We start from the raw sequence: 16,191 nt of genomic DNA on the forward strand, positions 1-16,191 counted from the left end.
TTATACTTCGCCCCTCTCAGCTTGAGCCCGTGACCCCTCGTGATCGTCACCTCCGACCTGGGAAAAAGCTTCCCACTGTTCACCCTATCTATACCCTTCATAATCTTGTATACCTCTATTAGATCTCCCCTCATTCTCCGTCTTTCCAAGGAGAACAACCCCAGTCTACCCAATCTCTCCTCATAGCTAAGACCCTCCATACCAGGCAACATCCTGGTAAACCTTCTCTGCACTCTCTCCAATGCCTCCACGTCCTTCTGGTAGTGCGGCGACCAGAACTGGACGCAGTACTCCAAATGCGGCCTAACCAGCGTTCTATACAGCTGCATCATCAGACTCCAGCTTTTATACTCTATACCCCGTCCTATAAAGGCAAGCATACCATAGTGAGGACTTGTTGGGATGGATATATTCCTGGGATGGAGGACTGATCTTATGAAGTGGAGATGCTGGCGTTGGACTGGGGTAAGCACAGTAAGAAGTCTCACAGCACCAGGTTAAAGTCCAGCAGGTTTATCTGGTAGCACGAGCTTGTGGAGCACTGCTCCTTCATCAGGTGAGTGGAATGATGAAGGAGCAGCGCTCCGAAAGCTCGTGCTACCAAATAAACCTGTTGGACTTTAACCTGGTGTTGTGAGACTTCTTACTGATCTTATGACGAGAGGCTGAACAGGGTGTTGCCTTTACTCATTGGAGAATCAGAGGTGAGGCTATTGAAACATAGAAGATTCTGAGGGGACTTGTGAGGGTGGATACCAGGAGGATGTCACTGGACTAGTAATCCAGAGACCCGGGGTAATGTTCTGGGGACCCGGGTTCAAATCCTGTCACGGCAGATGGTGAAATTTGAATTCAATAAAAAATATCTGGAATTAATCTACTGACGACCATGAAACCATTATCGATTGCTGTAAAAACCCATCTGGTTCACTAATGTCCTTTCGGGAAGGAAATCTGCCGTCCTTACCTGGTCTGGCCTACACGTGACCCCAAACCCACAGCAATGTGGTTGATTCTTAACCACTCTCTGAAATGGCCGAGCGAGACACTCAGTTCAAGGGCAGTTAGGGATCGACAACAAATATTGGTCCAGCCGGCGACACCCACGTCCCATGAATGAATAAAAAAAATGTTTAAACCTGTGGAGACTAGAACGAGGGGACAGTTGAAGAGGAGATGGAGAATTAGTCTCTCCCAGAGGGTTTAGTCTGTTGGAATTCTCTTAGAGCAGTGGCGGCTGGGTTGTTGAATACATTAGAAAGATTATTGCTAAGTAAGAGAATCGAGGGTAATGGGGCAGATGGCAAAGAGGATTTGAGATTGAATATCAGTGAAGACTCAAAGGGCGGTACGGCCCACTCCTGCTCCCAAGTCCTGTGAGAGTTCACCTTTGATCTTGACCATTCACCCCCCTGACCCTATCTTAAGTTTAAAGTTTAAGTTCATTTATTAGTGTCACAAGTAGGCTTACATTAACACTGCAATGAAGTTACTGCGAAAATCCCCGAGTCGCCACACTCCGGTGCCTGTTCGGGTACACAGAGAATTTAGTATGCTCAATCCACCTAACCATCACCTCTTTTGGACTGTGGGAGGAAACCGGAGCTCCCGGAGGAAACCCACGCAGACACGAGGAGAACGTGCAAACTCCACACAGACAGTGACCCGAGGCTGGAATTGAACCTGGGTCCCTGGCGCTGTGAGGCAGCAGTGCTAACCACTGTGCCATCCATCACCAAGAATAAAACGAGGACCCATCTCATTGATAGAATCTTGCTGCACACAAATAAACTACTTGTTCAAAAGCAGATGGGCTCATTAACAACAGCCAGCAAGGGTATGTGAAAAGAGAATCCTATGCCTTGCTGTTGAGTGTGATACATATCTATCCTGATCATTGTTCCCTGTTATTCTTCAGAACGAGAGATACTGCACCTCACATCCACCCCACATACCTCGTCAATTCCCCGCACCGTTTCCATGACTCGAATGTAGTCGTAGAAGACTGCTCCAGCTGTCTCCCAGTCCTGTATCTGCAAGGTGCACTCTGGAGAGGCCAGCTTTCCCAAGAAGTGTTTCAGGTAGCTGTAATTCTCATTGATGATGGCATCTGAGGAGGAGGAGGTTATAAACACAGTGAGAGAGGGGAGGTGTACTCAGAGCTATTCTGTTTCATATTCCACTGCTTACACCAGGTCAGGTTTGTTCAGTGCTCAGCTTGTCGGTACAATGTGGTCTGAGACACGTGGGAAGGGGCCGCACTCTAAGTGTAGGTAACAGGACTGAGATGAGGAGAAATTTCTTCACCCAGAGAGTGATCAGCTTGTGGAATTCACTACTACAGAAAGTAGTTGAGGCCAAAACATTGAATATTTTCAAGAAGCAGATATAGCAGTTGGTCTGCCTACTTCTATCTCTAACGTTATCCAATTCCAGCCACTGCCTCAGCTGCTGTTGAATCCATGCCGTTACCATCTCCAAAGCTGACTCAGAGCCACCCTCCCAGCTCCCCACCTCTCCAAGCTTGCACTCATCAAAAACTCCACCGCCTGTGCCCCAACTCTCACCTAATCCTGCTCAGCTAGCACCTGTGCTTGAAGTACTCACCCCCAGTAAAGGAATACCTTTATCCTTATTTCTAAATCCCTGTGCAGCTCCTCTCAATGTCTGCAAGCCCTAACCCTCGAGATATCCAAGCTCCTCCAATTCTGGTCCTGTATCCACTGCCTGGGCCCCAAGCTCAGAAATTCCCTCTCTAAACCTCTCCACCTCTCTGACCAAGCTTCAGGTGCCCTGTCTTGAATATCTTGTGTGGCAAGTTTGTTTGAGAATTGCTCCTTTGAAACGCTGAGATGCTTTATGTCGACAGTGCTTTATAAACATAAGTCATTGTTTCTAGTCTTGCCGTGTTTCCTAGTTACCGCGATTGGCGTGAGCTACATTTCCCGTTACCTGATGCCAGATGCCTGACCACCAGCTGGTGACACCTGTTCCAGTGCCCTGCCTCGATCAGGTGAAGTGCTTCCTTGTGGATATTGCCGCATTGGTGAGCCCTCAGGCTCTTGGCGTCGTGGATCCACTCTGGAGGGATACCGAGCTTCTCCTGCAGGAACAATTCCTTTGCCTTCTGCTCCGCCGTCTCCTCCAGGGTGCAGTGCCTGTTCAGCTGCTCCCGCACTGCATTCACTCGCTGCCTATGGGAAGAGGGCAGCTTGTTTAAACTGTCGCACTGATACAGTATGAAGCCTTCAACACTCTCCAACCTGCCCTCGGGATATACATTAGCATGTGGAAAGCCTGTGATTGACACCACTAAAATACTGTCCTCTTGTCATGCTTCCTGTCCCACTATTCCAAACAACATACTGCTCATTAAATATTCTCTTAATAAGCTTCCATAATGCCCGAGTTTATAACCTGGCTTGTGCCGTGCTACTCATTTCAGAGTGGGCTGTTGGGAGTTAGAGGGAATCAGAAGGACAATTGATATTCTATAGATAGGAGCTGTGCACCCAGCACCCTTACATCAAGTCATTAGATACTTACAACTTTTGATAGAACTGTAGACTGGGCAAAGTTTACACCCACAAGGAGGCCATTCAGCCCATTTGTACCTGATGGATCTCTGCTAGAACCATCAATAGTCCCGCTCTCCTTATAACCGTGTCAATCCTCATCGCACTCTCTCCTCTTAACCCTGTATCAATCCCCAAACTAATCCCACTGCCCCGCTCTCCCCATAGCCCTGTATCAATCCCTAATGAATCCCACGCCTGCTCACAGCCCAGTTCTCTTCCATATTGCTGCATCTTTGCTTTAACCATTTATCCAAATTTTCCTTAAAAGTTAATGATTTTTGCCACAAGCATTCAGTGATGAGACATTCAATACTCAACAATCCTTCACCAACAGAAATTTCTGCTGACAATTGTCCTCTAGTTTAGCATGATGACCCCATTACTGATGCCCTAATCCTAGAATCCCGACAATGCAGGAGGAGGCCATTTGACCCATCGAGCCTGCACCGACAACAATCCCACCCTAGCCATATAACCCCACGTATTTACCCTGCTACACTCTTGACACTATGGGGCAATTTAGTATGGCCAATCAACCTAACCCGTACATCTTTGGAGCGAGGGGGAGAAACCGGAGCACCCGGAGGAAACCCACGCAGACACGGGGAGAACGTGTAAACTCCACACAGACAGTGACCCAAGCCGGGAATCGAACCCGGGTCCCTGGCGCTGTGAGGCAGCAGTGCTAACCACTGTGTCACCGTGCCCGGGTCCCTGGCGCTGTGAGGCAGCAGTGCTAACCACTGTGCCACCGTGCCCGGGTCCCTGGCACTGTGAGGCAGCAGCGCTAACCACTGTGCCACCGTGCCCGGGTCCCTGGCACTGTGAGGCAGCAGCGCTAACCACTGTGCCACCGTGCTGCCCCGGGTCCCTGGCACTGTGAGGCAGCAGCGCTAACCACTGTGCCACCGTGCTGCCCCGGGTCCCTGGCACTGTGAGGCAGCAGCGCTAACCACTGTGCCACCGTGCTGCCCCGGGTCCCTGGCGCTGTGAGGCAGCAGTGCTAACCACTGTGTCACCGTGCCCGGGTCCCTGGCACTGTGAGGCAGCAGCGCTAACCACTGTGCCACCGTGCTGCCCCGGGTCCCTGGCACTGTGAGGCAGCAGCGCTAACCACTGTGCTGCCCCAATGACAAGGATGTTTCTCAATTTGCTCTATGCAAATCCTTCATAATTGGAAGTTTTGATTCCTCCTCTCTGTTCTGAGAATCGCCCCGGTACCTCTAGTTATGAGGAGTGGGGAATGTCCAATTATGCTATTATTGTGCGTCTACTGTGGGTTGTGTCAGATCCATAACAAGGCTCTAAAATCTGCACACAGTTCCGTCAACTATCCAACACCCTGAATAAACGAACACTAACAGAGCGACTGGAGGCAGGAGGGGCGGATCCCAATATATCTGAAGTTGTGCTTTAGGAGTAAACTTACTGAGAATTGGGAATGTGCAGCAAGACGAAGACTGCCCATTCCCAGAGGCCGGCTGCCTCGAGTTGAGCAGCGAAGCTGGTGTGCACCGTAGCCTGGTGCTTTTCGGACAGGTGAGTGTAGTTCATTGCCTGCAGCACCATCCATAGGTGCCAGCTTAGCCGGTAATCCAAATGGTCTGCGCTCACAGTCCTTGGGTTCAGCAGCAGGTGCAGCTCATAGTGTCTGTGAAGAGGCAACAAGAGTGAACCAGGGAAGGAATGGGAATGAGTACACAGTACAGACACAGCAGGTCAGGCAGACCCTGTCGGCAGCTCAGCTACAGACACAAAGTGGCAGTGAGCCAGGTCTATCCTCAGAGGGGAGAATTCAAATTAAATCCAACAGAGCTCACACTGATAAACCTCAGAGACTGAGAACATAATACACTCAGTTTGGACAGCCACTGATTGGAGGATATAATACTCTGCCTATGGAGGCCTTCTGTACCTGTCGCTGTAGAGTTTCAGTAAATGGTAACAGATGTCCTGATGGTGGGCACCTTCCTCTTCACTCTCAGGAACTTCAATCAAGTCAATATTAGTATCTTCCAGGTAGGGAGGTAGTGGATAGCGTGCGTACCTCTGGACTTGTTCACTGCCCTGTAAATTCAGCCAGAACTTTAGTTGACAGAAATTGCTCATTTCTCACAATCAGAGAATCCCCACAGTGCAGAAAGCAGCCATTCGGCCCATCGAGTCTGCACCGACCACAATCCCACCCAGACCCTATCCCCGTAACCCCACGTATTTACCCTGCTAATCTCCCTGACACCAAGAGGCACAGCCAATCATCCCAACCCGCACATCTTTGGAGTGTGGGAGGAAACCCACGCAGACACGGAGAATGTGCACCCGAGGCTGGAATTGAACCCGGGTCCCTGGCGCTGTGAGGCAGCTGTGCTAGGCGCTGTGAGGCAGCTGTGCTAGGCGCTGTGAGGCAGCTGTGCCACCTTCCTTCCTTTCTTCAAGGAACATGCGGAAGCAAAACTGTCCAATACCCCAATGGACAACTGTAGAGAGTGAATATACAGCCATTGTGGTCATTTATCAGAGTACAGCTCTGTAGCCTCCCAGTCAGAAGGCTGAGTGTTAAATCCCATTGTCAGGGACAGCACAGAATCCAGTGGTACAGAGGGAGCACTGAACTGGTGGACATGCTGTCTTTCAAGAGAGACATTAAGCCAACATCCCGGACCAATACTTTGTCTACAACCAGCTACACTCAAAAATAAAAGCTCATCTGTCATTGTCACACAGCACGTTCATATCACCATGATGGGATCTCGCTGCCATGTTTCCACCTTTGCAACTGAAATTGCATTTCAGTCAGTATTTCTGGCTCGAGAGCAGATTGTGCTGTCCTGAAGTCAAAGATACAGAAGGGGATAAATAAATGCAAGTTCTTGCTTAGCCCCTAAATGCTGTGTGGCACACAGCCAATTGCACCAAGGGAAACAACTACCTTGAGCTCAGAGTTACGCACAGACAATAGTTCATCGCACAGCAGTGGCCAGAGTATTGAACCAGAATCATTAAACTCATCATTACAGAAACAGAAAGATGAATTGATTCTTTGAGCAGATACTCTGATACCTGGAAAGCTTCACTGTACATGTTGAGAGCGTCAGCAATGGAGGCTCTGGGTGGCAGCATGTACCAGAGATGGACAGCCAGGCAGCGCTTCCAATCCAGCTGTGAGCAGATGTTAACGTAACCCTCTGATGACTGCCACACCTAAACAAAAACACAAATAGCAATGTGAATGTTTGATGCTGAATGCACAGACTCTGATGCAGTGTCCCCCATACACTCTCCAATAGTTCAACGTCTGGACAGCCCCTACAGCAGGCAGGCTATTTTTCACTAAGCAGGGGGGGAGAGAAGATTGGTCAACCTAAGTCTGAACCTCACCCATAGCTGACTCCACTCTGTGTAGGCAATCCATCACCACCTAGACCCATTGTATTGCATTCACCCCCTTCACTCTATCACCTTCCCTACACCCCCTCCCATTCAACCCTCCTGCAAACCCTGCCGCTCTCCCCTCCCCCCCCCCCCGGGGAACCCTGCCGCTCTCCCCTCCCCCCGGGGAACCCTGCCGCTCTCCCCCCCCAGGGAACCCTGCCGCTCTTCCCCCCCCCAGGGAACCCTGCCGCTCTTCCCCCCCCCAGGGAACCCTGCCGCTCTCCCCTCCCCTCCCCCCGGGGAACCCTGCCGCTCCCTCCAGATGTGGAGATGCCGGCATTGGACTGGGGTGAACACAGTAAGAAGTCTCACAACACCAGGTTAAAGTCCAACAGGTTTATTTGGTAGCAAATACCATAAGCTTTCGGAGCGCTGCCCCTTCGTCAGATGGAGTGGAAATGTGCTCTCAAACAGTGCACAGAGACACAAAATCAAGTTACAGAATACTTCGTAATTTCCTCTTTAAAATCCACAAAACCTTTCCCAAAGAGAGTAATGCTATGTCTGGAAGGGTAACGGAGAGAATACTTACTGGTTTTCCAGCCAGCAGGGCAAAGATCTTCAGCCTCTCCTCCTGGATGAAGGGGTCGGCAAACAGCTGGTTCCAGTCAGCCAGCTGCATGCTGAGGAGCTCTCGGACCTGGTGGCCCCCAGCAGCCTGAGCCAGCAGCAAGGCCAGCCTGTGATCCCCTGTATCACACAAACAGCATGTCAGCACTCAGACACACATCACCCTCTTCCCCAACTGGCCCATGCGCTGACACTCCCCTGGACCCACCCTCTCACCCACACCCCCTCAATCCGCCCAATGAGCTGCTGGCCCATTTCACGTGATGGTTAAGAATCAGCCACATCACCGCAACAAGTAGGGAAGAACATTGCTGGTACCCTAACTAGTCTTCTAACCATCTCTCAACACAGGAACTGCCTCCTTAGACTGGAAAACCGTACACATCACTCCACTGAAGTAAAGCGAGAGAGGAAAAGCGAGAAGGGGAATTGTCGGCAAGTTAGTCTGTTGTCAGGAAGATATTGGAGTCTATAACTAAGGTTGGGATGAAATGCTGAGCTGATGAGAAAGAGCCAGCCCGGATTGGTAAAGGATGAACCTGTCCGATGAACTGTGTTGAATCTTTGAAGAGGCGGCTAAAGCTTTGACATGTTGATGGAGGTTAGTTATAGGAACTTTCAGGAAGCATTTCAGTAAAGTCCCTCACAAGAGACTGTTGGCTGAAGCTAAAGCTCCTAGAGTTGTAGCAAGTTATTGTTCAGGGTCAGTGATTGGCTCAGTGGCAGGAGACAGAATAATGGATGTGATTCATAGCACACCAGAAGGATCCACAGATAAACGCAAATTACTGCTGATGCTGGAATCTGAAACAAAAACAGAAAAATGCTGGAAAATCTCAGTAGGTCTGACAGCCTCTGTGGAGAGAGAATAGAGCCAACGTTTTGAGTCTGGATGACCCTTCGTCAAGGATCCATGTTGGGTTCACAGCTGGTCACCGTATTAATAATGGGATAGAAGGCCACATATTCAAATGTATTGATAGGCTGCATTGTAAGCAGTATAGATGGAAGCAGAACATTATAAAATGATTAAGTGATTGGGCAACCAAAAGAGCTGGAAAATCTCAGCGGGTCTGGCAGCATCTGTAAGGAGAGAAAAGAGCTGACGTTTCGAGTCCAGACGACCCTTTGTCAAAGCTAAAAGGCACAGAAAGTGGGAGATATTTATACTGCAGGGGGAGGGAATGAAAGATGAGTCAGAGCCACAGAAACCAGGGGAAAGGCTGCTAATGGCTGTCCACAGAGAGAATAAAGGGTGTGAATGGCCAAACGGCAGAGAAGCTGTGACTGATGGAGCTGTTGGGGAGGGGAGGTGAGAAATGGGACAGAGGTAGAATGTAGAAAAGGGGAAGCGGGGGGGGGGGATTTCAGTGTGGATTAATGTGAAGTCATCCATAGAGCTAGACCTTACAGGAGTGAAACTAAGGAACTCTTCCACACACAAAGGGGAGTGTGGCTTGGAGCTCTCTTCCACAAATGACAATTGATGCTAAATCAATTGTTAAATTTAAACCCATTGTTAGAATTTTGTTAACAAAAATTATTATGGGGATATGGGGCAATGGCGGGGATATGGAGTTAAGATTCCAGACCAGCCATGAATGGTGGAACAGGCAATGAGGGGCTACAAGATCTTGCCTCCTTGACTCTGGAAATCAGCAAAGTTGGGGGTCAAATTGTCAACCTCAATTCATCACCACAAACAAGAGGTACAGAAATGTCAGGAACAGCTGGAATGCGCTGGCAAAGCAGTGGATGTGTTTTTACCTGACTGCTGTGCGAGCTTGCATGCCTCGCTGATCCTCTTCCCAGTCAGGTAGCTGAAGACAGCATCCACGTGACTCTTGTGATGAGAGACTGCCACCTCCTCCTCGATCCTATCCTCCGCAATGTGAGACAGCCAGCGGGAGAACGCCCTGCGGCGCTCTAACTGCTGGACGTATGGGCTGGGCTGTGAAAAGCTCGCATCCAGTTCCTTCAGGTCACCCCAGATGGCCTCGCACAGAGTCCACGCCAACAACCAACTCCTCACAATACCTGGAACACAGTCACACTTGTTTAATGAAGAGAGAAAACTGAAAGGGGCTCAAAGACCTACCCTGGCTAGAATTAAAACACCAGAACAAACCAGAGCTTATTTCATAGAAACCGTGACTGGGACTTCAAATTAAAGATTAAGCTTAGCCTGTTCCCAAATGCTGGGTAGCTCAGCACATTTTCCAGTCCTCTTATCAAAGTTTAATAAAGGTGTGTGGGGATAGGACTTGGAAAGGGCAGAAAACAAATTTCCTTTCTAACAAGGACATTAGTGAAGGGACTGGGCGTTTTGAACAATAGTGGTCATTGTTGCTAATGATGAGATTGTAAACTCTCAATTTCTGATCCAGAGTTCAGAGAGTAACCCATTGTACCAGTTGACCATTTTTATACAAATTGATGGGTTTGAGACAGAGCAGTGCGGCAGGGGTGGTTAGGGTTTATCATGATGTGGAGATGACGGCGTTAGACTGGGGTGGGCACAGTAAGAAGTCTCACAGCACCAGGTTAAAGTCCAACAGGTTTATTTGACACTAGCCCCTTCTTCAGGTGAGTGAGGACTGGTGTCCTCAAACAGGTCATATACAGACACAAACTCAATTTACAAGGTAATGGTTGGAATGCGAGTCTTTACAGGTAATCAAGTCTTAAAGGTACAGTGTGAGTGGAGAGAGGGTTAAGCACAGGTTAAAGAGATGTGTATTGTCTCCAGCCAGGACAGTTAGTGAGATTTTGCAAGCCCAGGCAAGTCGTGGGGGTTCAGATAGTGTGACATGAACCCAAGATCCCGGTTGAGGCCATCCTCATGTGTGCGGAACGTGGCAAAATCTCACTAACTGTCCTGGCTCGAGACAATACACACCTCTTTAACCTGTGCTTGGCCCTCTCTCCACTCTCACTGTCTGTACCTTTAAGACTTGATTACCTGTAAAGACTCGCATTCCAACCATTACCTTGTAAATTGAGTTTGTGTCTGTATATGCCCTGTTTGTGAACACAATCCTCACTCACCTGATGAAGGAGCTTGAAGATTCCGAAAGCTAGTGCCAAATAAACCTGTTGGACTTTAACCTGGTGTCGCGAGGCTTCTTACTAGGTTTTATTATACAGCAGTTCCAAAAGCCCTGATTTACCATTCCCACCCTGCCGTAGGAGGTAATGATTAGGACAAGTGCCCAAATCCTTGGTCAAAGAGATAGGCACTCCTTAAAACCTTTCTTAAAGGAAGATTGAGGATGAGAGAGCAGCAAATATTTTTTCCCACCGCTTGGTGAATCGTGCAACAAAAGAGCACAGAATGAGAACTTATATTCATATAACACGTTTAATGAAATGTCCAAGACCACTTCACAGGAGCCAGGTTACAAAAAACATGGTCAAAGAGATAGTGTCTTAAAGGAGGAAAGAGAGAGAGAGAGAGAGAGAGAGATGGATGTAGAGGGGTGGAGAAGTTTAGGGAGAGAGTTCCAGAGCTTTGACTTCCACCAATGGTAGACCAGTTAAAATTGGGATGGGCAGGAGACTGGAATCACAGGAGCGCAGAGATCTCAGGAGGGTTGTGGGGCATGGAGGGGATTACAGAGAAAGGGAGGAATGAGGCCACGGAGGGATTCGAAAACAAGGATGAGAATTTTAAAATGGAGGTGTGATTCCACTCTTCAATTACCTTCTGTCTCCTCACTCCTGTCTTCAGTCTCTTGGATCCAAGTTGCATATTCGTGCAAAGCTCCTACACCCTGCTCAGGTTCAACAAAGGGCAAGTCATCCTCAGTCCCCAGACGGCTGTGTCGCAGAGCAATCTCCAGCTGCTCCGTGTACAGGGACACACCTCGCCTTGCTCGCTCTTCCTTCAGCATTACCTTCTCCACGTGCACCTTGAATGGAAGCTCTGAAATGCTGTATAGTCCAAACACACAGACAATTCAAAGTCAGGCCAGAAATTGTTTACTCACTGTAATATATTCCTACCCTACCTTGCCTTCTTTCCCGAAATTCTGTATCCAATTCCACAGGCTCCTCACGCAATCCTTGGCACCCTGACCAGCCAATCCACAACTGGATCTTGGTGTAAAATATTGAGATGTGAAGATGCTGGCATTGGACTGGGGTGGGCACAGTAAGAAGTCTCACAACACCAGGTTAAAGTCCAACAGGTTTATTTGGTAGCAAAAGCCACTAGCTTTCGGAGCGCTGCCCCTTCATCAGGTGAGTGGGAGTTCTGTTCACAAACAGGGCATATAAAGACACAAACTCAATTTACAAAATACTGGTTGGAATGCGAGTCTTTACAGGTAATCATACTTGATTTCAATCAAGTATGATAAGCGTTCTCCAAGGCAGCCTTCACGACACATGACGGTGCAGAGCTGCTGAGCAGAAACTGATAGCCAAGTTCCGCACACATGAGGACGGCCTCAACTGGGATATTGGGTTCATGTCACACTATTTGTAATCCCCACAGCTTGCCTGGACCTGCAGAGTCTCACTGGCTGTCCTGTCTGGAGACAATACATAGAAACATAGAAACCCTACAGTGCAGAAGGAGGCCATTCGGCCCATCGAGTCTGCACCGACCACAATCCCACCCAGGCCCTACCCCCACATATTTACCCGCTAATCCCTCTAACTACGCATCTCAGGGACAATTTTTAACCTGGCCAATCAACCTAACCCGCACATCTTTGGAATGTGAACACATCTCTTTAGCCTGTCTTGATGCTCTCTCCACTCACATTGTTTGTACCTTAAAGACTTGATTAGCTGGAAGTATTCGCATTCCAACCATTATTCATGTAAATTGAGTCTGTGTCTTTATATGCCCTGTTTGTGAACAGAATTCCCACTCACCTGAAGAAGGAGCTTAAGGCTCCGAAAGCTTGTGTGGCTTTTGCTACCAAATAAACCTGTTGGACTTTAACCTGTTGTTGTTAAACTTCTTACTGTGTTTACCCCAGTCCAACGCCGGCATCTCCACATCAAAATATTGAGGCCAATCCTCCAGCATTATTAAATGACTGATTCCCTGACCAGATGCACATTAGTTTGTAACAATTGGGAGCGGAGGTTAGGGGTATGGAGCAGATGGGACAAAGGGCCTGTTGCTGTGCTGTCAACTCTCTGCACGATGGAAAATGGGGGTGACACCTTGACCTTCCCAACGCTGTTTTAGCACTCAAGACACAATGAGATAAATCACCTTTAGGCACTTCAGTCAGACTGTGCAGTCAAGGTTTCCCCCATACCACCTCTTATAGCTTTAGGATGTGGGCAATGCTACCACATAGCATTTATCTGTAGTGTCTGAAGGCATTAAGTGTTGGACACTGACTGCAGTTACTTGTTGGCCAGGCTGCGTAAGATCGCAGGTTCCTTGCTGGAAAGATTTTAATTCTCTGTTCAGGAATTCTCAGCCTCATTACTCCCTGGTACCAAAACAAAAACTGTGATGGTGGGGTGGGAATGCTAAACTCCTGGGAGCTAAACCAACTTAAACAAATACGCAGTAGCAGCTTTGGGAAAAGTTTATTAGGGAATTTGGGAATGCGAGTGGGATGGTTGAAGGTTTTACCATTCACTGCGGAGAGAGATGGAGGCAGGAAGAGACAGAGAAGGCAGGGCTTTCTGTTTGACCTCTCATCCTGTGTTTCCTCAGCCTGGAGTGGGAGTATTGGCCTGGATTCTGTGCTAAGGGCTTTGCAGCGTTGTGACTCGGATGGTGAGAGTGAGATTGACTGAGCCACAGCTGGCAATGAGGAGGAGCCAGAGGTTAGGGCAGCGCCTGGGTAGTCTAGTTTTGATAAAGGGGGGGGGAAGGAGGTAACAGGGGGCAGTGAAGACTGCCCCTGGGAAAGTTCAGCAGAGGGTTTAGGGTGCTTTGTTTAGCCACTAGTGGAAGCTCGCTCCTGGCTTGGTGATTATCCCAAACACCAGAAGGAAACAGCGAATCTGGTCAAGTCAACGTCCTGCTGCCCATGGAACCTTGCGATGTGTGAAAATTAAACGTTATCTGGGATTCGGTGACTGCCTGAAATTTTCACCATTATCAAATACCCCGCTGCCTTTCCAGGCGGCCTTCCCTCCTGTTTCAGCATTTTCACTCCCGATCTTGACAAGTTTGACCAGACACCACAACAACCAGCATTTCACATCTCTAACATGGGAATACAAAATAACACCAAAGCTACACCAATGACTAAAAGCTCGGATTTAAGGAGCAACTTCTCAGAGCTTAAAGCTGAGGAAACTGAAGGTACAGTTGCCAATGGTGGAGTAAAAGGTGGGGGTAGGGTGGATGGAGCCGAAGGGACAGAATTGAATGAACACAATTCTAGCAGTGCTGGAGTCAATAACCTCACCAATGTCCGGCTGAGTACCTGAGTTCAAATGAATATTAACACTTCACATCTTCACAATCAGACTCAAAGCCTCAGCAATTTCCATTACTTACCGTTTGATCTTTGTAGGTTTTGGAAAGAAGTTATACTCCACGCCGCAGGGATCAGGATCCTCCTCTGTCATAGAGCACAGCTGATCCCCACTGTGACAGAGCGTGCAATTGGGTGCCCACCCCACCCGGAACGAGCGCCCAGCGAAAAGGGCCATGTCCATCAGAAGCTTCCCTTTGCCATTGGTAACCGACTGTTCCAAAGGCACCAGCCTCTGTTGCCGCCTAATTCCCACCGTCTTCAGCTGCACCTCAGGAGGGTGGCTGGAGATGGCAAACGCGGAGGGTAGCTGGCCTGCCACTGGCCAGGAGTGAAGCAATGGCGAGCGAAGAGCCTCCACGCTGGCAGAAGATCGAAAACGCCTCGACTCCTGCTGCCCGCGGCTCGGCAGAAGCGATTTGGCAAAGCTGCAATTAAACAGGCCTCCACCTGGAACAAATTCAACGAGAATAAGTCAAATATCCTGCCTCACAATCACCTTCCAGAGAGAGTGAGCATTCTAATGGTTACAATGCAGGTCTAACAGCCACAAAAATCCTCATTTTACCAAGTCAATGAAATTCAATTCCAGAATCCGAAATGTGGTGCACTGCTGTGAAAACTGAACAGTACCTAACCCCATGGAAAGCAAGGTATCGAAGTAATTGTCTCTTTACTCTGAAGCCCATCAAACACCCCCAGGACAGGTACAGCACGGGGTTAGATACAGAGTAAAGCTCCCTCTACACTGTCCCCATCAAACACTCCCAGGACAGGTACAGCACGGGGTTAGATACAGAGTAAAGCTCCCTCTACACTGTCCCCATTAAACACTCCCAGGACAGGCAAGCATGGGGTTAGATACAGAATAATGCTCCCTCTACACTGTCCCCATCAAACACTCCCAGGACAGGTACAGCATGGGGTTAGATACAGAGTAAAGCTCCCTCTACACTGTCCCCATCAAACACTCCCAGGACAGGTACAGCATGGGGTTAGATACAGAGTAAACCTCCCTCTACACTGTCCCCATCAAACACTCCCAGGACAGGTACAGCACGGGGTTAGATACAGAGTAAAGCTCCCTCTACACTGTCCCCATCAAACACTCCCAGGACAGGTACAGCACGGGGTTAGATACAGAGTAATGTTCCCTTTAAACTGTCTCATGCTTAGAACAGCATTTCCGTTGAACCCACGTGACAATGCCAGACAGCTTGGGCAAAACCGGTGTCAATCTGTTCTACCATCTCTGCTCAATTGCCCCAGTCTTAAAGTTTCGAATGGAGAACAGTATTTACCCAAGTCCTTTGATCTTTGCAGAGCCTGCCGTGTTAACACCCTGTCGCAACCCTCTTCAGCTGTGCGCTGTGCAAAGCGCAGATCCTGCATTCCGTCCATTTCCTCGTCTTCACTAAACAGTGAGGCCTTCATTACCTGGAGAGGCAGAGAGCACAGAAAACAGGCTTGGATTTGAGATTCTGGATACAGGTTAAATAGTTTCACTATAGTTGCAACAGGTGGGGTGGCATAGTGGACGAGTGATCCAGAGAGCATGGACTCTAATCCCACCAGGCAGTTTGGGAATTTTTATCAAAAGCTGGGATCATTAAAAGTGACCATGAAGTTGTCAGAACCCGAGTAGCTCACCCCGTCCCTTTAGGGTCCTTAACTGGTCTGGGGCTGTATACAACTTCAATCCAACACCAGCTGCCCTCTGAAGTGACCCACTAAGTCACTTAGTTGTATTAAATCAATGAGGCTCAGCATCACTTTCTCCCGGCAACAAGGGATGGGTATTAAATCTGGCCTTGCCAGTGACACCCACATCCCCACAACATATAAAAGAAATGGCTCTTTTGTTAAACAATTAGGTGACTGTCAGAGTCTTTAACATACTTCACAGGCCAGCTGCGGAAGCAAATATGGAAGTCAGATAAAACCATATCTTTTCTCACCCTATACATTCATCTCCCAGGAAAGCCTCACCAGAATCTGGAGTAAGAACAATCATCTTCCCAGCCTCCATCTCCCGGTGATGCAGTGAGGACACCAAGTGTCATTCTGCAACTCTGTCCTGGCAGGTAAGTTAGTCATGATGTGGAGATGCCGGCGTTGGACTGGGGCAAACACAGTAAGAAGTCTCACAA

General features: G+C 48.7%; 2 protein-coding genes across 3 annotated transcripts in view; both read right to left on the reverse strand.

Moving 5' to 3' along the window:
* The window catches only part of LOC144499965 (interleukin-1 receptor type 2-like), a 1,647,203-nt gene that overhangs the window by 526,735 nt on the left and 1,104,277 nt on the right, over positions 1-16,191 (reverse strand). The window lies entirely within an intron of this gene.
* Positions 1-16,191, reverse strand: part of nup98 (nucleoporin 98 and 96 precursor) — a 101,109-nt gene that overhangs the window by 9,385 nt on the left and 75,533 nt on the right. For both annotated transcript variants that reach the window (XM_078222676.1, XM_078222675.1), the window contains 10 exons: positions 15,343-15,478; positions 14,065-14,491; positions 11,284-11,513; positions 9,348-9,617; positions 7,543-7,700; positions 6,639-6,779; positions 5,494-5,645; positions 5,008-5,229; positions 2,953-3,194; positions 1,956-2,110 (listed from right to left, as the gene is read on the reverse strand). In XM_078222676.1, coding sequence (XP_078078802.1) covers positions 1,956-2,110; positions 2,953-3,194; positions 5,008-5,229; positions 5,494-5,645; positions 6,639-6,779; positions 7,543-7,700; positions 9,348-9,617; positions 11,284-11,513; positions 14,065-14,491; positions 15,343-15,478 — 2,133 coding nt within the window. The remainder of the gene's footprint in view (positions 1-1,955; positions 2,111-2,952; positions 3,195-5,007; positions 5,230-5,493; positions 5,646-6,638; positions 6,780-7,542; positions 7,701-9,347; positions 9,618-11,283; positions 11,514-14,064; positions 14,492-15,342; positions 15,479-16,191) is intronic.

The sequence above is a fragment of the Mustelus asterias genome, chromosome 10 (genome assembly GCF_964213995.1).
Source record: "Mustelus asterias chromosome 10, sMusAst1.hap1.1, whole genome shotgun sequence".
In the NCBI taxonomy this organism is placed as follows: Eukaryota; Metazoa; Chordata; class Chondrichthyes; order Carcharhiniformes; family Triakidae; genus Mustelus; species Mustelus asterias.